The following is a 26,581-nucleotide window of genomic DNA, read 5'->3' on the forward strand; positions in this document are numbered from 1 at the left end:
CTACCTCTTTTTTCTAATACACATCACCACTCCCTACACATCACCTCTCAATTATTTCACATACACTATAATTTCTTCTTGAAACTCATGATGTTTCAAACACACCTATACCTATCTAACATCATACATACCAACAATTTAACCAAAGTTAAAGCCTACCTCTATTGCACTTTTTTTAATTTCTTCAACTATGTGGTGATATCCACCCTAAGCCTGGTCCCAACATTACATAATTCTCATCTCAAACTCATACTCCTACTATAAGAAATGCACTTAAATTTATGTAGCATGTAATAAACTCTCTGTACTGCATGCCTGGGTAACCACAGAATCCCCTAACATATTAGCAATCTCTGAAACCTGGCTTAAGCCACACATCAAAGATCCTGAAGTACTTCCACCTGGTTATGATATGTTCAGACCAACTGAAAAGAAAAGGAGGTGGTGTAGCAGTACTATATCCAAACTCTATCTCCTCAACTCTTCATGACCATTCTATTCCTTCCTTTGACAAAGCTGAATTACTGATCACTTACCTTAACTTAAATCACAATAAAAGTCTCTGTATTACTGCATTATACATACTACCAGGTAATAATTTCTCAACTGTTGAAAGTATGCTATCATAGGTGTCAACTAATATCTCTCTCTCTCTTGAAAACATTATATTAGGTGATGTCAACACTGACTGGTAGAAACTTAACTCGCAACTGACCATGAATAGCATTAACCTCTATAAATTTTCTCAACTAATTACTTATTCAGTCTATACCAACTCATCCAGCAAAAATGGCTCAACTATTGATTGGATATTCGTTTTCCATCCTAATAATTTTACGCATTCTGAAACATGGCCAGACTAGTGATCACTACCCTATCTGTACAACTAGACTTATCTCTCACTCATGCAACACACCTACAAGACCGTAGGCAAACAACCCAACTTTGACCAGCAGGCCTTTATAAATATTGTAAACACTATTAATTGGTCTTTTCTAAAATACTTACAACTAGACGAGGTAGATGAAAAATTTAATTCTACATTCCTAAACACTTTGAACAGTTTAGCTCCCACCAGAAAGAAAAGAGTCAAATCTAACTATACTCCATGGCTTTCTGGCTATACCAGATCACATATGCAAAAGAGAGATAAGGTCTGGTCTACCTACCTAAAACAAAAGACACATAATAAGCTACAACATTACAGAGTACTGCCTAACCTTGTAAAGAAACAGGTTAATTTAGATAAAAAAAAACAATACTGCGCTAAGCGTCAAGATCAACACAAATCCAGTCCCAAAACTAACTGGCACACAATCAAAAAAATATTATTCCCTGGAAATCAGTCCTCCTCTCAACCAGCCTATGACAATACCACCCAGTATCTCAGTTTAACTCTTACTTCATTAATAGCATAGCGTCCATCACAAATAATTTCCCTCCATCCCCCTCTGCCATCTCTCAGCCACTTACCACCTATTTCTCCACATTTTCACTTCAACCAGTTCCCGCTTCCTTCATTAAATCCCTCTGGTGGAAACACAAGCCTTGTTCCTCCTCTGCAGATAATCTTCCCAATGAATTTCTTAAAATGGCAGCAGACTCAGTTGCTTACCCAGTCTCCATAATCATTAATAGACCCATCAAGGAAGCTTATTTCCCCTCAATGTGGAAAATGTTCTTTAGCATTTCTCTCCACAAAGCTGGTACATCCACAGAAACATTTAACTATAGGCCAAATTCTATTCATTCACCACTTTCAAAAGTTCTAGAAAAATGTACTCCAAAACAACTTCTTTAATACCTACAAGACAATAATCTTCTCTCCCCTACCCACCATGGATTCAGACCCCCCCCCCAAAATACTATCACACCTCTTCTGTCTTCACTGACACTGTCAGTAAAGCTGTTGACTCTGGAAACTTTGTCTCATTTGTATTCTTAGATCTGTCAAAGACCTTTGACACTGTCCCCCACCCAAACTCTTATCCAACTATCTCTTCTTGGCTTAACTGAAACAACCCAACAATGGTTCATCAGTTACCTCTCTAACAGATATCAGTCTGTCAAATGGCACTCAAATATCTCTCCCTACTTACCAGTTAGAACTGGAGTAACCCAAGGATCCATACTGGGTCTACTCCTCTTCGACAGTTTCATAAATCACCTTATTACTGCCTCTAAATAAACAACACTTATTCAATATGTCGACAACTCTATATTAATCTACTCTGCTAGTTATCTTATCCATCTTCAGAGCATGACCCAGGATGCATTCAGTTCCACTGAGTTTTAGCTCACCAACAACCATATGCTGCTAAATCCAAAAAAAAAAAAACTTTTACTACTTGTACCAAAACAATATACTCCAGGTACCTCTAACTTTATATATTACTTATCTTAACAATAGTTCAGTTGATGTAGTTTCACACACTAACCTGCTAAGTGTAACTATTAACAACAACCTTAAGTTTGACCTGCATATCAACAACATTAAAAAAAAAAAAAAAAAAAAACTGGGCATGTTGTATAGGGCTAAAAATTTGTCTCCAACTCTGCAAAAGTGACCCTTGCCACCATGTATCTCTTACTCTCCCTTCTACACACTTTTCCTATTCTAACGAATCTTCAAACTTCCCTCAAAGTAAAACTCAGTGCTATAATAAAATAGTTAAATTTACCACAGGGCAGGTCCACCACAGTCACCATTGCTCTTCTCTCAGTCCTTAAACTGGCACAAAGTAACCCATTTGCTGACTTTTATTCAACTAATGTTAACACAAAATACTGTGCAACTCCTCATTTTCACAAACTACCTCATCACTTCTTCAACATTATATTCCATTTTGAGACATTTGTTCTTCTCACAAGTATCTACTATCTATTCACAAACCTTAGAGACCTAATGTTGTCAGTCAGTACTCTCTTTGTGTTGCCAAACCATGGAATAGCATTCTAGAATCTATCAGACTTACACCTCACTAGTTTTCTTTTAAGTCAAGATGGAAAGAATATTTATCCAATGCACCACACCACAACAGTATTCATTACTACTTCTATCTCTCTAATTTTGTTTACCCCATCTTGCTTCCCCTCAATACTAGCATGTGTTTCAGTGATAGCTTTTCTACCAAATACTACTTCTTTCTTTCTACTCATACTCTGCCCTTTCTTTATCTTAGAAACCATGCCTGAAATTTACTGCTAAAATTCTCTAGCTACAATCTGTATATAGAGTGTTGCAACTTTATTTACTCATGTTTCGTGTATTATCATGAAAACATATGTATTAGGAATTCTTGAATATAGACTGTCCTACCATATTGTGTCTTGTATATAGAGTATCCTGCTATACTTCTTTGCTTTTAGTGTATCCACAAATTGTACAACTGTGATGTTGTCTGAATCCTTCTAAATTTGTAATTTGTAATCTGTTTTAATATGTTCAATGAAGCTTTTCTCTCCAGGCCTCTTCTGAAAATGGTCACATAACCAGTCGGACTTTCCCAGTAAATAAATGTCAAATAAATAAATAAGTTGGTGGTTATACAGAAAGAGCCTGAATACATCTCAAGAAATAGAAGCTCAAATTTTTCAAACACTGCTTAATTTTTAAAGGCAGTAACAATTTCTAGTGGACAACTATATGCCACATTGCACATGTTTATTAGCATTTGGAGATGGAGCACGCTGACTTAAAATGGTCATTCAGGATAAAATATTATTGGTCTGCATATCAATCAGTGTATCAAATGACTGTATCTCAATCACCCCAATGCCTATCACTTATGAAAAGAGAGTTGGAGCTGGACTTTAATCTCTGATTCAACAAGTTGAAAAGAAGTGGTCTGAGCCATAGATAACATGAAATCATACAAGTCAAAAAGTTCAAATGCAAACTGGAAAAATATGCAACCTTATTTCTTTATTTTATTATGCATTTAGAATCAGCCTTGTGACACTAAAATACAGTTAAGATCAAAACAGCTGGTGACTGACTCTAATTTTTTCAAGCCATGCAACCCTATTATTGCAATCTAAAAATCTATAATGCCAGACTGGCAATGATGCAGTTACGTTTTACCTCTAATACTGACAGTTCTGGTTAAAGATACAAATTTAGGTTATTGGAAAAACTTAAAGTACACTAGCAGTTTTCCATTGATAACATGAGAGATAAGGACTACATTTGCTTGAAGAGAATCCATGGTTATGAATGGAGACCTCCAATCTGTTGCTATTAACACACAAAGTATGCAATGGTGTGCCTGACTGAAAAGGGTTGGTACAGGCTAAAAACACACTGGCATTATTACACATCATACCCACTATGTGGGACTTCATATCTCTGCTGAGGTATGTAACTACACCAATGATGTCATGTCTCTCTCCTGTTTCCCACTTCCACTGGTCAGTAAGCCATTGTTCTACTAATCAGAAGACCCATGTTATGTGACAAAGCTGATAACCTAAACTAAGAAAGTACAGATATATGTAAGTATCCTTACCAGAAGATCTTCAAGGGGAGATCATTTTAAAAGTAAATCAAAACTTTTAAGAGTTTCCAACCTTATTCATGTCATTTCCCAACCAGAAACTGAAAAAAAAATAATGGCATATTTCTTATAAGGAATGAATGTAGATCTCTTGCTGCCTATATATTGAATCAACTAGGCATGAGGCATCCTTACATATCCTGCATTTTTCCACAATCTCTTTCATTTTTTGAGCAAATATTCCCCACTGGCAAGTATGGCTGTAGAAGGCAAATACAGCTGCTTAAGTTTAATCAATTAAGGTCATGTAGATATATCTATTATAATGAAAAGTAAAAGTGTACATAAACCACAACATACTTACATTCCTATCTACTACACAAAAGGTATAGGTTAATATTTAGACATTATCTAGATAAACATTTAGTACAAAGAGTTTTAACTCACAAGTTTCAACATGTAGACATTTGTTTCACAATTCTCCTTAATCCTGAATCTCTCTCCTTCTCTCTCTCTACTGACCTATCTATCCAGTAGAATTAATGAAAAGTCTGTTGTTACCAAACATATGGTTAACTAAATTAATAACTGTAAAATAGAGAACATTTGAATGTATCTCACATAGGGATGATGAAAAAACATTTATGAAACGATATGCCCAGTATAAAGATGGCACATTTACTCCTAAAAAAAGGTAAAACTGGGCAATGACAAACTATTTAAAACAATGTTACTGTAATAACAAAACTATTTAACTTGCATTTAAAAATAATAAATCCTTAAGGTAACGTCTGATATTAGAATCTATGGAATAAAACAACTATCAGTAATTCTTAGATGGATAAGAACATACTTAAAATGTAACAAACTAATAAACTTTACATGCTTCTCAGAACCACTTTAACATTTTCTTTCATTCTCTGATAACCCACTTAATCCATTTCAGTGTTGCTCTGGAGCAAATGCCTATCCCAGCACACAAGCCTATAAACTGATCCTGAACATGGGGATCCCAGTACTGTAAAAATACAGCAAAGCAAAACGACTTTGTGTACTATAGACAATTAACACATTTGGAGAGTTTTTTTTCTCTTATTAAGCATTAAACATTATAACAATTAAACATCATAAGTAATATTTCTCAAAATCCAATCTCTTCAGCAAAAGTAAAACAGAACTGCACAAGTATTATGACATAATATTTTATGTGAATTTTCTCCACCAAAACAATGACGGGTAAAAAAAACTGCCAAACAACATAAAATGTCCTTTATTTTGGAAATGAATATATAAAGGAAGCTAGAAATGTGCCCCTCTGTAGGAAAATGAAATAGTAGGAGGTTGATGCACTGTGACAATGACTTCTCCTTGAAGATTTACTGTTATGGCTATTGCTTTTCTACATAAACTTAAAAATGTATATTCTCTTTTTCAGTGATGGTCACCCTAACTAAACTAAACTATTAGGAAAGAATTCCAAGCCACACATTATCTGTGTCTGGGAGGAAGAAAAATTAAATAAAACATATTCCAAACAATGACCAGTTTGTTCTTCAAATGTAAACAGTGAAGTGACCAGTGGTGTTGTATAGCAAAGAGACATGGGCAGTGAAAGCATAGCAGCTGAAGAGGCTTGAGGTAATGGAGATGAAATGCTTAGGGCTGGCAGTAGGATATGCATCATGGAACTTAAGAAGAAATGAGGACATCATAGTAGAACTCAAAGGAGCCCCAATTGTACAGAATAACAAGGAAAACAGATTACAATGGTTTGGTCACATGTGCAGGAAAGCAGGGGGCAATTTAATAAAGCACATTTGGAACAGACAGGAGTAAGGTAAGAGAAGATAAGAATGCCCAGCCAAGAGATGGATTGTTTATATGACAGCAGACCAGTTACAATCAGGTATAATTGTCAAATAAGATAGGAGAGTGGCTTTGGACTGAGATAGGTGGCAACAGCTGACATGATACCCTGTCCCCATAAAAAATAAATAAATAAAAAAATGGAAAAAATGGAGGGCTTATGATGATGATGATGGTAATGGCATTACTAAAAAGTAGCACCTTTACCACAATTAAATTAGGTTTGACTGCTAATTACTATAAAGCAGTAAATTCACATTGTGCAAGAACATACAATCTTACAATTATCATGAGTTCTTCTAGAGAGAAAAGTAAACTAAAAGGAATATACCAAGTACATAACATTCAATAATTCCTTCTCTGGTTACCCACTTAAATGAATTCAGATGTATGGGTGAGCCAGATCCTCTCCTAGAACTCAGTGGTGCCTGGCGGAAAAACTAATCCTAGATGGGCTGCCAATGTATTGTATGTTGTGCACACATAAGCATTTGCACATCACACACACACACACACACACACACACACACACACACACACACACACACACACACACACACACACACAAAGCAGACACACATGCAAGACCAACAATTTATCCATTGTATATTTCCAGGATGAAGGAGGAAACTGAAGCACCCAGCATAACCCATGCAGGCAAATGCAAAAGACATTCTAGCCAAGACCCAACCTAAACAAACACTGTGAAGCACCAACACTAACCATTGCACTACTTTGCTGCTTCAAATTATAATATGCTTCATACCATGAGAACATGTAAAGTTTTGTAAAAAAACTGCCTTAAATACTTTAAGAAAAAAGCTTGAATCTTGTCACAGAAAGAGTATTAACACCATCCATAACTGAAAGCACTGTACAGTGCAATGAGTAAAATAAGATAGTATTTAGAAATATTTTAACACATGGGCAAACAGTACCTTCAGAGTTACATCAGTATTATGCACACAACTATATATATTAAGTAAATGAGGTATATATACAAAAGACTCAAAATGTGTTTTTTCTTGGAATAAAGCTGGCAAAAGTAAAAGTATACTCAAAGGATATGATAAACTCATTACCATCGGTGTCTATTTGCATAGGATAGTCCCTTTGTGGGCAGTTGTGTCTTTCAAAAAAAAAAAAAAAAACTAAAAATGACAAATGCCCTGAGATTTTAGGCAAAAAAAAAAATTTCCTAAGTTTCTTTAATAGTTGCATAAAACAATGACTTTGTATCTGAAACACTTAAATGTTATATGAAACAGCATAAGCAACTCAAATGCTACTAAAATAAGCTTCTTTTGTGGCAAAAATCAAAGCACTATCCTTTGCATTGGCCATGGGTATGGTTTGTCCAACAAAATCTCACATTATTACAAAAAAGTCCCACTTTGGGCATTTGAAAAGGTGGCAAACCTACTGAGCTAGTTGGATTATCTAAAAATGATTGATGTAGTAAAGAAATCATCCTTTCAGCTTGCAAATAACAAAAACAAGCAATCATGTTTGAAAACCATATTCCATACACATGATAAATAAAATACCTTTTTTAGTAGTGAAGCTTTCTCCATCCATCTAACAATCGTACTGAATTCTGAACTTCCCTCAAGATCAAATGCTAAGAATTTTGGCCATTTAAAAAAAAAGTACATCCAAGTAAATTGTATGTTCCTACTTTCAATCACTTATTCATTCAAAAAAGAAGTGTTTTTCTGTGTGTGTGTGTGTGTGTGTGTGTGTGTGTGTGTGTGTGTGTGTGTGTGTGTGTGTGTGTGTCTCTGAAAATGTTTACAGTTCCTGGATACACATGGAAGTGTAGCACAAGTTCATCTAAATGTCCTGCCTCAATCAGTATAGGCAATTCATACTTATTTAATTGATTAATTGATAAACATCTTTAAGCAGTTTTCTGCCAAACCTTAATTTGGTTGACATACTGACAGTTAATCAAATATTTGTTGCTTTACAAAGTGTAGTTCTCATTCCCTAACAACGTTTAAAAAATAAAACATTGCCGGGCTTCCAATCATTAATGAAAACAGTATTTTATCAATATCAGCTCCCACAATAACATGATAAATGGAATGTGAATGTCCACATTAACAACAGCAGACATTTCTGCTGAACTTCTGTATGTATGTGGGAAGCAATCCTAAAAATATTTCCTTTTCAGATAAATAAATGAATGCAAAAACAAAGGTGTGATCATCTTACATGGTATGTGTTTAGAAACTACCAGAAATTCTTTGTACTTGATCTTTAAACATCACTTCATTAAATGTAAATATGGGCCTGATTACCAGAATTCTCAAAATAGTGTTTTTTTTTTCAAGATTAACAAATGCAAAGAATGCAATGGTATATTTCATATCTGTGCAGTATGAGCAGGTTCCCTTAGTATGGACCTCTTGCAGTGTTATCCCTACTGTACTCCTATAGTATTCAAACCAAAAGCTAACCCAAGACTATTTCCTGGATAGGTTATAAAGTCTGCAGAGGGGTTTATATTGGATTTTTATCCAGGATATCTGCATTACTCTTTACATCTATTAATAAAGTCTTGATTCCTGGCATAAATTCTAAAAAACTGAAGTGGAAATCCCTCTCTGCAGCATCCTGATAAAGTTTGCATAAGTCTTTGAAAGAGCCTACATTGATTATTTTGATAGGATTACCAAGTATGTTTACTGAAGGTATAGTACTTAAATATTTCAAGCATTTTTTTTGACTGACTTGAGTTTTTTGTGCTGACGTTTACATACAAATCCTTCACTGACAACTCTTAATCGACTTAGTCTTTTCAATGTAAACGTGGAACCCATTCATTTAAATATCTGCCAATCACTCAACATTTCCAAATGACACCTCATTAACTCTTATCAATCAATGTAGTTACATCCACACTTTGTAGACCAACACCTGGAATACTAAAAATATACCGCACCAAATTTGTTGCAATGTTTGCAGTCTTCTAGATTGTGTTCAGGGTCTTGGCAAAAGGCATTAAGAATAACAACTATGACAATCACATATATTAACTGATTTATTTGCAACTACTACAATTCAAGAATCAAAAATTAAAATTTAAGAGACAAAAAGATTCTATGCCATTAAAATGTCATATGGTATGATGGCTTGTATATGACAGACATAAAAACTAAACAGAATATAGAACAACGTGAGATATATAAGGAAGCCTCAAACCTACCTATGTCAGTACACAGGGATTCAACAAAGATTTTTGGAATTTTATACCAACTTTAAGAAAGTAGCCCCTACCAAACCAGCATGCATTAACTTGGTTGGTCAGCCTACCTTTGTAATATTTAAAGAGACTTGTTAAGATGCTTAACTGAATATAGCCAAAAAGGTATTTTGAAATAAAGGTCATTTTAAAAATATCTATAAATTGAAATTAATAAAATGTAGCTACTGTAAATATATTTATAGAGTTTTAAAATGTTAATTCTAGCACATTTAATTGCATACAATAAATATATTTAAAAAAATGTATCCTGTGGCATACATAGTATATGCCTGGCTACAACATAGCCTGGCCAGTGAAAGATCCACTTTGGCCCCTTACAGGTAAGCTGTCACTGTTTTTCAACATTCTGGCTAAATAAAGAAACCTATTAGGTAGATAAATATAAATGGTATGATTTACTGTTACAGTGACATTCTTTGAAAAGGGCACAGAGATAGGTAGCTAGAGCACTTGTGAGAGGCTGATTGCTGCCAGCAAATGATAGACAACACATTGATAGTAACCAGTAGTCAGGCTGTATTCTGACAGTCTTGGCATTAATCTTGGATAAAAAAAAAACATTTTTGTTTATTGTCCTTTACATAACCTCATCATGAGACGGACATTCTCTTTACAGTGCATACTTGCTTTTTGTGCCTTCATTCTTAAAGTTTGATTATGCCACTATAAATATACTTCCATTAGAAAAGTGTGCACTCAAGCCTTCCATGACACTTCCATCTCTGCTGAAAGTAAACTCACATGCTTTTTCTCTATGGCTGACTTTAGCTTACTTACATGCATCACTGTTTTCAATCCTGGTTGCAAGTGCACCTGGTAGAAGAGTGGTACTGGACCAAAGTGTTACCACAAGGGAAGAAAACAGTTTTGCCCTGTGTCCAGTCAGCTGAGGTAGCAAACAATGATGGACTGCAACAGCCACTGCTGTGTTCTCCAACTCTATCACTCCTTCTGTGTCAATATCTGTGGTATTGCTCTCTTGTCCTGTGCAAAAAATAAAATAAAATATTAATAGTGTTATATATTCAGAATGATAATGCAGTGTTGCATTTTCTACTTTCCTTTCTGAAAATGTTGCACGGTGTTTCAAATTATATCAAAGTAATGTAACCAGAAGGGGAGGAGGAAAATAATGCATACAACATGTTTCATTGTTTTTACTGACACAAAATTAAAATCTTACTGCATTATCTCTATAACACTTTAATACATTTGCCAAATCATATTAATATATTCAGACACAGTATGAAAACTAGTTCCTTTAACTACAGGCAGTGGCATCACTCAATAGCTTTTCCTTACACGTTTTTGAACCTGACTTGGCACCTAACATGATGAATTGTTGACGAGTTAATGTTGAATGTGTCTTACAAGCAAGGGAAGAAGAAACGTTAATAATTTGCTAAGCATTTATTTATTCTGATAACCCGACTGTCCACTGGGCACACCTTACTTTCAGTAAAGGCCTACAGAAAAAAAAAATTAACTTCAGAACTTCCCCTTATACATAAAAAGTTCTAAGTGCATACCTCTCAACTGTACCATTTTTTTATTTTTTGCATGTTCTGATTTGTAGTCTCCCATTCAACCTCCCATCTTGATTTTCCAGTTTGGTATCCCTCTGCATGATTTATGGAATAGCTAGTACTGTAAATTAAATCTGGTTATGGAATGCATTAAAAGTTATTTTGGATTTTCTTTTTAAATTAAAAAAACTTACAAATATAAATTTGAGCCTTTGAAATTGCTTCTTTTTTCTTCGTGTGTGTGTGTGTGTGTGTGTGTGTGTGTGTGTGTGTGTGTGTGTGTGTGTGTGTGTGTGTGTGTGTGTGTGTGTGTGTGTATGTGTGTGTGTGTATGTCTCCTGCAATCACATCAACATGTGATATAGCATGGAGCTCAGGAAATCAACTGACTACTGTAGCTGCAAGATGAGGAGGAAACAGCTGACAGGGTTAGTGTGAGAAGGGTGGTATGAATAAGAGATGCTCTTCTACTGTGCCAAGTTTTTTATATAATGATTCTGAGCAAAGTTTAGAAGCCTCTGTCTTCTCTTAAAGATGCTCTGTGGTGTTGCAAGCATCAGGTGAGTTTTTAATATTTCTTCAAAAACCAACTAGTTGCCGGTAATGGCATGTATTATATAAGCCAAAAACAAAAGTGCATCTTCAGGATCATGATACACTGGACAGAGTTCTAGTTAGTCTAGTGTATCTTTGTGCTGACTTGCAACCTTTTGTTAACACTTTTCACTTAAAGATGTTTATGTAACAACGCAAACCGCTGCACCACTGTGCTGTCCTTTTAAAAGAAGAAATGCCATGATAAGGGCTGAGGTAACAACCTAGAACAGCAGAGAATGAAAAGGAAGAAGACTGGACTTGCTGAAATTTAGAGTAAAACCTATGTTTAGAATGAAATTGATAGTGGACTGCAAGTCCTGAAGAATTCTATGAAGGAAAGTGGCTTGAATTAGTCTTCCAGAAAAAGGTATACGTTGATACCTTGGAGACTGGAGAATGCTATGATAAGGAATATACACTATAGAAATTCCAAAATAATCTAAAGCTAATGATTCTTAAAAAATATATTCTTGTGAAGAGGATAACTGGAAATATGTAAGTATGCATCCTTCAGCTCCAAGATAACCAAAACAACATTTGGAAAACCAAAGGGGAATGATTTTGGAATGTAAACATCTTGAATTTTAAAACATTCAAAAAGGTGTTCAGGGCTGAAAGATACAGGACTGATCTTCAAGCATCCTCTTTTCTTGAAATTAGGAAAAACCTGGAATTAAATAACTTTACTTTTTTGATGGGGAGGAGCAACTTTTATTATGTCCTGGTGTAAAAGACCTGTAAAACTAGAGAAACCAGATGCTTTTGGTTCTAAGGCACCTGTTGAATTGAATATCGAATATTGAATAGAAAGAGAATTCCAATGAAGTGAGTAGTCATTTTGAAATATTTTCAAAACTCAATAATTTTTTGTGATCCTTTTCCAAGCAGGTAACCTTAATAGAAGGTTTCTTTGGAAGACTGAATACAGAATGGCCTAAATGGAGGAGGAAGGGGAGTAGGTTTATTTAAAAAGGGTTATTGGACTTCTTTGAAATTCAGACTGGTACTGTCATTTTTCTCAGATTTATTGCCTTTCTGTTGATTTTTTGTGGTAGAAAGACCCTTGTTTGCGGGGTAATTTCTTTGGAACTTTGCAACAGACAGAAAAAAGCTATTAAAATCCCAGCATGATTTTACCACTTTTTGCCAATTTGCTCAACTCACAGCAGAAGGGGAGAAAAAAAGGTAGCCTTTGTCCAAAGGCACTTCTAAAAGCTTTGCTATGACATCCTCTAATAGTGACTAAAGTCTTAACAGGGGTACCTTCTCAGCATAGATCCATTGGCAACTGCTTCGAAGAAGCATCTGCCACATCATGTGTCCACTTAATGGAATGCTGAGCAACCTGAGTGGCAGAATAAATTATATCCTGTAGAGCAGTTTCTGAGTCATTATCAGAATAAAAGGTACTAAGTCATGAGTGTGGTAGTTAATAGCACAAATATCTTCACTATCTCTGTATTCTGTACAGAATCAGTGCTTGAGAAACGTTTGTATGTTTGTCTGAATCAGTGGAAATGACTCTACAGGGTCAAAATTAGGATTTTGTACAGGTACTTGTGACTGCCAGTGCTCTTATCGTACCTGTCAGGCTTTTTTTTTTGTGCAGCTGGTTGAGACTCAGGAGCTACAGAAGCTGAAAGAAAAGTGTCTTCCAAAACTTCTAGTACAGCAGAAGGCCTATGGGCTTTCATATGTAAATGACTATAGTATATATTTTGAGATTCATGTGAGCTATTTCCTTCCCAATTAAAATGTTAAATCAGCTTCTGTATTTTCTCTCCAAAAGAAAGTTCCTCTTAAGCAGACTCATATCACAGTCTCATATGTTTCAGACTTGTATCCCACAAAGGAGTGCAGCTGACAATAACAGCCCAATGGCTCAGATGCTGGATTAAAGGAATTATTTTTTTCTCTCTTAAAGAGGGCAGATGGTGTGGAATAAAAACTTGAGGGGCTTTAGAGCCATATGGACTTTGAACATCCCCTGAGAAAAGTCCTGCCATTCTTGTTGAAGATGTCTGGTAACAGGTGTATCAGGAAAAGAAAAATGTTTAGCTTTTTGCTTTTTCTTTGGAAGGGTTTCAAAAAAAAATTTCAAGAAGGACTCAACCCTCAGACATACCTCCATCAGAGAACCACATACATCCTCCTGTACTAATATTTTATGAACACTGTCTGGTACTTTAGAATTACATGCTAGGCTACCCCCTCTTAATGGTCTTCTGACTGGTTGGCCAGGATGTGTAAGTAGGCTCTTTGATGTAAGCCTCCAATGGGATCAAGACAGAAGGAACAGGTCTAGACGCTGAACGGCCTGTAGGATTCAATCAACTCAACAGAGAGATCTAACTCTGACCTTGAGAAAGACGATGAGATAGTAATGCCTTCCTTCTGCTTCTTTTTTTTTTTTCTTTTAACTGAGACGGGATGTCATCAATCATAAGAATGTCACCTGAATACATTATGATATTAAGATGAGGTAGGTTGAATGTTATTCTTAAACAACTTAAAAATTAAATACAACAAATTTAATATTCTACACAATTTTATCATTGAATGGCAAGGACAAATATATAAATACTCCCTTTCTAGGCTTACTTCAACTTAGCACCTTGCTGACTAAGTTGCAGCAGCAACTAGACCCAATAAACACATCAAATGTTCTTCCCTGTTAGATATTATTCTCATAAATATACACCCTACACAGATATTCATTCATAAGTCATCATTCTCTTATTATTACTTACTGGTCATTTAAAGTTGGCTCCAGAAATTCTATTATTCAGGAATAAACCTGACTCATCTGAAGTTGCTTTCTGTATAGAACTAAATATAACAGATCAGAAAGCACTTTAGAGCTGTACAGGCCTCACATCTGCATTATCCTCATTTTTAATCTTTTGTCGGCCATTCTAGATAAGTTCTTCCTACTCAAAAGTATCATACTTCAGGGTAAGGTCACCTCATGGCTTATTTCTGACTTAAAAAAATATTAAAGATCATGAAAAAGACTGGGAAGGCAGACACTGCTAATTATAATAAGCTTGCAGAATTCCAGATGTTAGAAAGGGTTTTAAAAATTATAACTCATACCTTCAAAGCAAACAATGTCAGGGAGAAGAAAGTAACACATCTTAGTCAATCCAAATAATTCTGGGAAAACAGTGAGAATCATGAACATTAACAAGCTGTTGCCAAAATGTGATGCTCCAAGTTTACTTTCCACCACCTGAAAACATTAAAAATTATATTGTTTCCCCCACTTCCTGCCACTGCACCCATATTCAACAGCACAAAGCTAGACTCATTCCTATCTCCTGCACAAGTACCTGCAATACTTACCATTATAATTAAAAAAACACTAAATCACAAGACCAAAGTATTTTACATTACCTCAAATGTATTTAGAAGCATGAATTTCATATTCTTAGTGTACCATCTGATTACATTTATAACATTAGACTTAGAATCTTCTCTGTCTCTTAAGCTTTAAGTAGGCATGGATTATTTCACTGCCTGAAGTCCCCTCCTCTTCCACTGATTTTTGACCCATCACATACCACTGTCCACTTGTTAAAATTTTGGAAAGAATAATTTATGATCACATTCTAGACTGCAATATCAAATATGATATCTTAACAGACAAATGCATAGCTTTCATCTAAATTAAAGTGTTTACCCTTATACATTCCCTCACCCTCATCTACAACAAAATGCACAATAGTATGCTTATCATTTCTATCATTTCTATATTTGTTTCCCGATTTCCTGGCCAGGTACAAGATTACAAAGAGAAATGCAAATTCTGAGTTTCTGTTAGCCTGGGAGCCAGCGATGTGTTAAGAATGATGTAATCTAAAATGAGTCAGCAGTGATGTATTATTAATTTAAGAGATCTTAGAGAGAAAGAGATAGCATTTTGCATTTGTCTTCAGAACTGACATCACCAGCATTCTGCCTTTGCACAATATATAAGCTAGTTAGAACTTAGTATTTTTCTTAGAAATAGATAGAAAATAGTAAGAATAGACTAGCTGTTTTCTATATTTATGTCAGACTATTCTACAGTATTATTTTAAGCATTTTCCTGTGATCTCTGAAATCTTGACTACCACTGTGTTGAATTGAGGAGCTTTGTCTTGTGTTTTTATTATTATTAAATATTTCTAAACCTTTCAACTGTGGCTGTTTTGTGTAGAGATAATTTAAGCTCTAGAGTACTTGCATGTATTTAGTGATAATGTACTAAGCCACTCCAATAGCCTTAAAAGGTCTGGTCACACTTATTAATTGGGTAATAATATTGCACAGTAAAATTGGACACCCTTTGGTAAGGGCCTTATTAGTAACTGATATTAGTGGTTGGTGGCAGTAATTACTACCTTATAGTCTAGGCCAAAAGGGGGCACAGCTGGAGAGCCTGTGCCTGCCTTCCCCAGGAGTGTCTGTGTGTTTGTATACAAATCAAATCTTAAAGTGTGTGTGTGTCAGCTACTTGGGCAGGGACATGAAGTACTGGTTGGACAGAGTGGGTGCTGGAGGTTTTAGCTTGACCACTAGGCTGAGATCTGGACCTTATAGCTGTGCCAGTGGGGAGTCTTATTGGGGATCTAGAGAGAAAGGGAGAAACCAGTCCCAGACTGTGCCCTCTGTGTGGTCTTAAGGGAAATTGTACTTTACTGTGTGTGTACTTGTTATCCTTCCCAATGTGCATGCCCCTCACTGGTGCTAGTGGTAAGGACTGAGGCTCCTTGATTAATGGGCCAGTGCACAAGCATCACATAGCCACAGAGAGTCATCACTCCATATATGTGCAATATGAACAGAGTTTATCAAACTACTAAAGTGGATAAGCAATATTCTAAGCAAATCCCAATGGGAATTCTTAGTCTGTGCAATACCTAAATGTATAATATTGTCTAATGTCTTATTGTCCAATATGTGCCAAATTTAGATGTTGTCAAGTATCCTACTTATTACTGGATGGAAATCACTCTTACTGTCCCTCTAATTATATGTTATGTTATGTCTTGCACCGGGACCAAGCAGCTAAATTTCATTCAGCTGGCACTGCTAGGTACATCTGATCGACAATAAAGATTACTTTGACTTGGACTATTTGTAATTATAAGGCACATGCCAGATGCAGTTTGTTCAGCACAGGCCCAAGCATGTTTAAAATATTCAAAATCTAAGTCACATACTACTTACATTCAGATTGTTTCAGCTATATAAATATGTATCTGACAATTTGAAGAGTATACTTCTGAAAGCTCTAGGAATTGCAGTTGCTACATCACTTTCCACAAAAGGCTTGTAGAAGCTAATTTATCCACTGAGCTTTTTCTTTATTGCTAATATTAATATGATATACAACCATACCATGAAAAACTGCTGTATTTTACATTTTTCTAAGCATTAGAGACAATTATATTTGACTGTTTGTCTTCTTTACACCTGTAACAATGTTCAAATTGTGTTTATGATATTTATATCCTGTTGTTTGTTGATTTCTTAATACTTGAAACAATGTTTATAGCTCAATATCTGTTTTATTCATTGCATTTGCATAAATATATTGGGTCAGGGCTGAAAAGAGTCCTAGACTAAAGTTCATTTTCCTGATTACCAAAATAAAATAAATAAATAAATATTAATTTTAACACTGGGAAATGATTTACCCTCACCCAATGACACTATTGCTGACTTTTTGGTAGGTATTTTATTGGCAACAATCAGATTTCCCTCTCTCTTCTTGGTCCATTAATTACTCCTGGAGCCAAGAGCACTACAATTGATCCATTCCTCGTGGAGCCAATTCATTCTTTTCTCCTAGGGGCAGAAGATGAACAGTGGAGAGTGAAGCCATCACCTATCGAAGGACAGAACTTTGTTGCTTTAAGAACCTAACCCCCTGCACATGCCCAGTACAGCCCAGTGTTTATGGTGCAATGACATTACAGAACGCAGATCATTTGCTTTTTCAAGACAGCCCTGACCCTGGGCATCTCCAGTCTCCATTTTGTATTATACAGCAGGGCGAAGTGCCTAACAAGTATCTCATCCCCCCAACACCACACACACACACACACACACACACACACACACACACACACACACACACACACACACACACAAACACACAAAGAGAGGCAAGCCTGAAAGCCAGATCACGCCTCTGTTTCTAATGTCAGATCCAACAGGTACTCAAGCCACTATCTTAACTCAGGTTGCCGGGGTCATAGTCAGGTTGTCACCCTCCATGCCAAAAAAAAAATGTCTACAAAGCTATTACTGGATTTTGAGGATGGAGTTCTAACCCAGACTTTTTGCCAAGTGTAATGAACTCTTTGGTGATATCTGGCAGTCTACCTTCTACAATCCAAAACAATAATATGGAATTATCTGCATATTATTATTGAGATATGCATTTATCTGCAGACAGGTTAACTTTCTCTAGTCTTATCTTTCCTCCACTCTCGTCCCTTCCCAACTGTCTTCTAATCATTTTTGATAATACCTCAATATCTAACAAGAATAAAAGAGGTGAATGGGGGTACTCCTGATATCCATCATTAGATCACTGTTGTAGGAGTCAAAGCTGTATGCTTTATATCATAAGTTCATAGGTAAATATTAGGTTATCTGTCCTAGTGGGCCATTTAAATCCTTGCCAGTTCCCCTTTTTGTGCTTCAAATAAATTATCCCAGTTGGCTACAGACTGGCCTTACCTATCTAATGGTCAATAAAAATATATTATCCCTAATGAGAATAACTTGGATCATATTATAGATCACTTAAGGGGACTCATGCATGGGATAAAGCATTAAGGAGCTGCGTCTGTCCATTAATAGTACAGGGGACATGCATAGATCCAAGTTGGGCTTGGAAATGGACAGGAATGAACTTTGTTTTATGTGGATGGGGAGTCTGTTCCACAACTGTGCTATCCTCTGAAAAATGTATCTGCCCTTCCAAACCATTCTGTTGATTTTGCAAAAGAGGTTTAAATCCTTAGACCAAGTATTTCTGATGCCATTTGATTTGCCGGTGTGCAGTAAATCCATCAGTAGTAGGTCGGAGGCTGCCTTGTAAGCAAGACACGTCATCTTTTAGCAGTCTGTAAGATACTGAGCATAGTGACAGGGCTTTGAGTTGGTCCATTTAGGACATGTTGTTTAGACCTTGTATCCTTTTAGTAAGGTATCTCTGTGGGCGTTCAAGTTGTCGTATGTGTCTGGATAAATACATGCCAAAGGGAACATTATATTCAATGACTGACCTAATAGGTTCTGAGTAAAGCGGTACAGTAACACCCACGAATCTAGACACTATCCCTTTGTTTATAAGTTGTGCAATACAGAAGGAATTTTGTACAACAGACACATACTGATCAAAAGTTAGGTCACTGTCTACACAAGTTCCCAAATCCCAACACATGGGGCCATCTCTTAGGAGCATATTGTCAATGTGTAGTTGCCTGGGGTAGATAACTTCCCAATGATACAATAATGCATTTTCTGGCATTTAGTTTCAGACCATGATTTTGACAACAGTTATTTATTTGAGACAAACCTTCATGCAGCATGGCCAATTCATCTGGGGATTCAATGATTGTTCCTAACTTGCAGTCATCTGCAAACCTATTCAGCCAGACCCCTTTGGTATTGGCTTTTACTTAAGAAAAACAGATGTCAAACAGGAGAGATCTCAGCACAAAACCCTGCTAGATTCCAGTGGTGACTGGTCTCTTTGTGGAGGTAACTATCCCTATTTTGATTATCTGAATACTGTGACCCACTTGACAATCCAGTGAGTGACACAGGGATTTATTCCCTAGTTTATTTAGCTTTTATACAATGTCTGGGGACTTGTGTCAAAAGCATTGGCCAGGTTGAGGTATGTAGTGTGTACCATTTCTGCCTCCATCCATTGCTTTCGTGACTCCAAATGAATGTATGTGTAAGTACCTTTAAGGAGCTATCCAAGGGCTTGCATAAGTGTTTAAATACTGAGAATGTGCGAGCCTGACTGCCATTTTGTAGTAAGTTGTTGAGATGCAAGCATGTATGTATGTAATGCCTGTTTGTTAAATAGTTTGTATTTTATGGTGCTGCTATCCATCCTGATGTGTTTTTGTGTATGAATGCATCTAAATGAAATGCCCCACATGCTTTTCATCTATGTTAGTGAGAAACAAGTGACATGGTGTCAAAAGTGGCATGTCTAAAAGGACACAGTGAGAGTAGCGGCTTATCCAAAGGGCATGAAGTTAGAGGCAGCATGGCTAAAACGACTTGAGGCACTTGCTTGGAACTGGTGGAGTATACAAAGAATGAATCATTCCTAAAATGTACATACTTCGCAAAACAGGTCAGAAATGAATTTCAGGTATTAAAACTTGCTCAGCACTATTTCTTTTTTGCAAAATATGAAACAAGGCATACAGAATGTTTTAAAAGATATTTAGATAAACCGACATGTACGACATGGACAAAATATTCAAATTGCTATGGAAAATCTAAGTCTGAATTGCATAAAATGAATAAAATAAAAGGAAATTACCACATTTTTTCAAAAAATGTATTTTCGTATTAAGCAAATATATCCAAGTTATCAGAAGTGTATAAAGTGTTTGCATGTTTGTACAGTGCTACAGTAAAGTTATTTTGCAAAATTACAGCCATTACAGCGCATATTTTGCAAAGTACAGTAGTTCGAAGAGTTTATGCATTTGACAAGCTCACAGAACAGTTTCTTCATACGTAATTGCAAGGGCCATATTTTCAGTGTGTTTGTGTATACTTTGTGGGCATGGCAGACAGATTTCAAAAAAACAGTGTTCTTATGTTTGACATTAATAATGCTGAGAACTGGAGAGTGATTGAACAAGAGTACGGCATTTTCATACAGGCTGCATTTTCTGATAAAGATGACTGTACAAAGGCATTTATTCTACTTAATTTAGCTGGGTCAGAAGCCATAGAAAGGGAACATTCATTTGTGTATGTACCTGCTATCTATACACAAGACAGGGAAAACTGTCATATTGTTGTACAGCCTGAGTCAAGGGAGGACCCAAAGTGCTTAAAACATAAATTTAGAGAAATGTGTAACCCCCAGACAAATGTTACAATGGAAAGGTACTCATTTTACACAAGGGATCAAAAGCCTGGTGAAACTTTTGTAGCATATATAACCAACCTGAGAAATAAAGCTAAAACATGCAGATTTGGTGATTTAAGGGATGAGTTGATAAAGAACAGACTTATGTGTGGTATTAAAGATGATGCTGTGAGAAAGATTTGCTTCGTGGCTGTGATTTAACTTTGAATATGGCCATTGAGATTTGTCAGATATACAAGCTCACAGAAAAGCACACAAATATGCTTACAAATGAGAACAGCTCTAGAAGGCACAGTGATAAAGCTCATGTTGATAGTATGCAGCACATAGTTAAAAGAACCAGGCTCAAGCACATGGCAGCAACTGGTAAACCCTAGAATTTTCCAGCAAATTCCAGAGTTTTCACAGTCTCAGTGAAACATAAGGGTGAGTCAGCAGACTCACAGCATGGTCCCCAACCCAGTTTCATTGCCAACTGTCGTAATTGTGATGGAAGTCATGAGTCTAAAAGGAAAAGTGTTTAACTTTTGGTCAACAATGCCACAAATGCAATAAATGGAATAATTTCAAAAGGTTTTGTACATCAAAAGGCCCACATTCCTTATTAAAAGGGAACATTTTAAAAAACGAGTTGATCAGTTAGAAAGCTGTAACCCTACTCTTTATGTTGATGGTGTGTCAGTGCTTCATGAAACAGTTAATGCAGTAGAACTGAGGGCAAAGAATGAAGTATTTTGCACTGTTCAGATAAATGGCAAACCCATAGCTCTCAAAGCTGATACAGGTTCCAAGTGCAATGTTATGTCAGCAGAAATATTTGCAGGAGTATGTAAAGGTGAAAGGCTTGATTTGGCAAGGTGTGTGAAGCATGTTGCTTATGGAGGTGAAGAAATTCAGATTGAAGGCTCAGTAGTGCTTTCATGTTACTCTGCTGGAAGAAGCTATGACTGTTATTTCATGTGGTCAAGAAGCACGTCCAATCATTATTAGGGCTCAGAGACAGTTTGTAAATGGGACTGCTTTCATTTAATAAGGAAGTCCACCAAGTCAGCTCAAAAGACCTCTACTCTAATTTTGCCCATTACATTTTTTTCCACCTATGCTGATCTTTTCAAAGACAAACTAGGCAAACTTCCATGAAGTTAGACCCAGAGGTCAGTCCTGTAATCAGGCCGGCACATAAAGTTCCAATAACCATGCAGGACAGAATCAAAGCCAAGCTAAAGAAAATTGTACGACAAGGTGTGATTTGTCATGTTGAAACTCCAACTGAATGGGTATCTTCCATGGTCTTAGGTGCAAAGAGTTTATTTTGGCAAATTCAGCTTGACAAAAAAAAATCATCATTGCTCACTACTTTCAGTACTCCGTTTGGCAAGTAGACATTTTTGAGAATGCCATTTGGGATAAATTCTGCAAATAAAGTCTTTCAGAGTGCAATGGAGCAAATTTTTTCTGGGTATCCTTGTGCTATTATAGTACACGACATACTAGTAGGAGGTCATGGTAAAGCTGAACATGACAGAAACCTGAGAAAAGTTCTAGAAAGGGTACATCAAGTGAATCATAAGCTCTGTCTGCACAAATTCAAACTCAGGCTCCAAGAAGTCAGTCATTTATGTTAGTCATTTATTTACTAGTTCAGGCCTATGGTCAGACCCTTCAAAACAAACAGCCATTTTTGAGATGCCAGCTACAGACAATTTTCAAGTCCTGCAATGTTTTCTTGGCATGGTCAACTAACTAAGGCAAGTTCATTCCATACTTGAGCCAACTTTCAGTACCACGCAGAGAGCTGACATGTATAGATGTATCCTAGTCTTGATTAGAGCAACACCAAAGAGCACTTGATGTCCTGAAACAGAGAATTGCTAGACCACCAACTCTCAGATACGATGATGTTCACAAACCATTACACTTTCCTGTGATGCTTCAAAATTCGGTCTTGGTGTAGTCATTCTATGAGAGGATCAACCTGTTGCCTATGCATCACAAATTCTTACCCAAACTGAAATGCAGTATGCCCAGATTGAGAAAAAGCTTTTGGCAATTGTGTTTGTATGTTCAAAGTTCCATGATTATGTTTATGGTAGACCTATCCAGATTTAAATAGACCGCCAGCCTCTAGTCACTATCTGAAGAAAGCCTATGCATTCAGCTCCAGCCAGACTGCAACACATGATGCTGAGACTGCAGACATATAATTTCAATCTTGTCTACAAGAAAGACAAACTTCTTTATCTTGCTGATACATTATCAAGATCATCCAGAAACACCACTGAACAGCATGAGAATGAGAACCTTGATTTTGAAGTCAGGGAAGTGAGTAATTTTTCTTCCAAACATCCTGATGAGTTGAGAGATCACACAGCCATACATCCAGTTTTACAAAGGCTTAACCACTTTATCAGTCAAGGATGGCCATCAAAGCAATCTAGTTTACCTCAAGAAGTGCAACCTTATTTTCTGTACAGAGATGAGATTTAGTCTGACAATGGTATCATTATGAAAGATCTGTAAGTAATTGTTCCAAGTCCTAGCAACCAGAGTACATTACTATCTTGCATCATGGTCACCCAGGAACTGATTCTACCAAAAGAAGGACAAGAGGACTAGTATCATGGCCTTTTATGTCACAAGACATTGAGAGAGCACTTTCATCCTATTCCATCTGTAATAGTACTAAGCCACATCAACAGAAGGAACCACTTCAGCTAAACCAGATTCCGGAACTACTTTGGTCGACAATACCCACCAACATCTTCGAGTGGATCGGTCAACATTATTTGGTATTAGTAGACTCTTACTCTATTTGGTTTGAGACTGATTTACTCCCTATCCTAGCATCCAGTACAGTCATTACTAAGATGAAGCATCATTTTGCAGTACATGGTAGTCTGCACAAAGTTAGTTCTGACAATTGCACGCAGTTTACAAACCAACAGTTCAAAAGATTTGCTGAAGAATGAGACTTTACCCATGTCACAAGTAATCCAAATAGCCCTGAGTATATGCAGTCAAATGGTTTGGCAGATTGTGCAGTTCAAAGTGCAAACCAGTTACTGCAGAAGTCAAAATGAGATAACAGTGATGTTTTCCTAACTCTCTTGAATCTCAGAAATGTTCCTCATGATAAACATCATGGTTCACCTGCTCAGAGACTTCTGTCGAGAGAAACCAGAACCCACATTACCAATCAGTTGTCAACTGTTGGTTCCATGTGTCAAGAACAACAGGTCAGTGAAAAACATCTGTTGAAGAAGTGTTTAATCCAGAAGTCCTACTACAATAAAACCAGCAAACAGCCCAATCCATTATGAGAAGGAGAAGTGGTAAGAATGAAAATGTCCAAAGGTTATGATCGGATTGGTGTTGTAAAAGTATTTGTCCAGAGTCACGATCATATATTGTGGAATCACAAGGAGCAGTCTTTAGGTGGAATCAGAAGCATTTGAGACCGGTGTCCGAGCCTATACCACAGCACATAGACTGTGAGAAAGACTTTATCTTGGAGCAAGTTTTCCAGTGTTCCATTTTCAGAGGAAGTTCCACAGGACATTCCCATTCTTGTGAAGAATCCAGAAGTTCCTGATATGAGTTGTGCACAGCAGACTGTCCCTGTTGTAAATTTGGTCCAGATTATTATGTTACAAGATATGGTCGCATCTCTAAACAGAAAACCATTTAGAGATGTGACCATATCTTGTAATATAATTTTGAAATTACACCCTTTTCTATACACCACCAATGATTTATTACTGATTTTACTCCAAACCATATGGTCCTCTTTTAATACTGACCAATTTTTAAAAATAATTTCCCTAATCTGCATGTGGTTAATGTTAAAGGTAGTAATGAAAGCAAAACCAAAGTCACTAGTGGTCTTTATCCCTGTATGAGTAGGTTGTATGACAATATCATTATTCACAGAGTCCAGGACGGGTTTAAAAATATAATTAATCCTTTTATTAATCACTTCAGACTTAATTTCTTTTACAAAACTAGGCAGATAATCCCTCTTGTGAAACATATCCTCCAAAAAATTGCACTCCATCAAAAACTCATCATACAGAGAAACCATACGGGCAGCCATCACAAATTGCTCCTTTAAAATTGTCCTCTTTTGAGATAAAGGGTGGGAGACACAGTAGTGTAAAAATTAATTAGAATAGGTAGATTTTCTATAAATATTAGATAAATACCTATGATTCACCACAATTGTAGTAAACAAAACATCAAGATAGCTAATCCTCATATTATTAACCTCACTAGTAAATTCTAAAAAATCCATAGTACCACTGAGATATTCGAGAAGGACATCTCTCATACTCTTACTATCCTTACAGATGACAAATAAATCATCAAGGTATCTAACATACAATTCACAAGATTTAAAGAGCTTGTACTTGAATAAGAAAGAATATTCCCATTCCATCATAATATTAGCATATAGTGATCTACATGCAGCCCCCATAGCAACACCTTTTTCCTGCACACAGTATTGTTCAAAGTAAATGTAATTATTCCTTAAAATAATGTCCAACATTTCAGTGTACAAATTAATGTCATCTTAGGTTCATAGGTTGGTACTAGGCTATCAGCCCTAGGGCCTATACAAGCCTAGCCATAACAATTCCCTGGCTATTTCTTCCCACATTATTTACTTTCCTGGACCCCTGTCTAGCAGGGCGACTGACGTGATCCCTGGGGTGAATTTCCTTTCTCCCATCCAATCATCAAGGTTCCTCTTGAAGAGGTCCAAAGAGGCACTCTGCTTGACATGTATGGGCAATCTATTCCAGAGTCTGGGGAGTCTCTGGGTCAGGAACCTATCCCTCCAGCATGTTTTGTTTATTGTGATGACAAGGTTTAGATCCCTGGAGTGTGTAGCTCTGAGGGATTGGGATTTCTTCAAGTGTAGCATGTCCAACAGCTCTGGGTTTGACATGGCCTTGTATGTTAAGCAGAGATCGCCTCTGAGTAGACGATATGCGACAGAGTATAGCTGGAGTTTTTTAAGGCGGTCAGCGTAGGGCATCTGCTTTAGGCCTGTGATTCTTTTAGTGAGGTATTTCTGAGGCCTTTCCAGTTGTTGCAGATGTCTTGAGAGGTACATACCAAATGGGGCGTTGTATTCTATAATGGGTCTAATGAGGGATGAGTACAGTGGGACAATGACCTCCTTTTTTCTGGATGAAAAGCCCTTCGTGATGAGGTGTGCCACATAGATCACACACATCTTGTGAAATACCATTTTTAAATAGGAAATTCTTAAACCACATGACACCAATATCATGTGGAATGACAGAATATAAGTCTTTGACATCGATTGTCACAAAAATGAAAAACTAGTCAAATCTTAACCGATTACATTTGCTGAGATAATCCCATGAGTCCACATATAAATGTGATACTTTGGCAAGCAACCTTTTTAGTTTTACATTCAAAAACTTAGCAAAGGTAGAGGTAATTGAATTTTGGGTATCAACTATGGGTCGCAAAGGGGGATTTTCCACATTCTTAAGCAATTTCGGCAACCCAAAAATGGTAGGAATAAGAGGGTCTGTGATGTTCAAGAATGTATATTCTAACAAAGAAATATGTTGATCTGTTAACATATCACTCAGTTGGATAGAAATTCTTCTATAAGCCAGGTTTAGCTCATTCCTTGACACTTGTGAATAAGTATCATTAA

The 26,581-nt window shown here is 36.5% G+C and overlaps 1 protein-coding gene across 1 annotated transcript in view; it reads right to left on the reverse strand.

Moving 5' to 3' along the window:
* The window catches only part of LOC122787923 (dynein beta chain, flagellar outer arm-like), a 5,188,001-nt gene that overhangs the window by 2,969,408 nt on the left and 2,192,012 nt on the right, over positions 1 to 26,581 (reverse strand). The window contains exon 49 of the mRNA XM_044054850.1: positions 10,411 to 10,617. Within this exon, the coding sequence (XP_043910785.1) occupies positions 10,411 to 10,617 (207 nt within the window). The remainder of the gene's footprint in view (positions 1 to 10,410; positions 10,618 to 26,581) is intronic.

The sequence above is a fragment of the Protopterus annectens genome, chromosome 13.part0 (assembly GCF_019279795.1).
Source record: "Protopterus annectens isolate FY-2018-M chromosome 13.part0, PAN1.0, whole genome shotgun sequence".
In the NCBI taxonomy this organism is placed as follows: Eukaryota; Metazoa; Chordata; order Ceratodontiformes; family Protopteridae; genus Protopterus; species Protopterus annectens.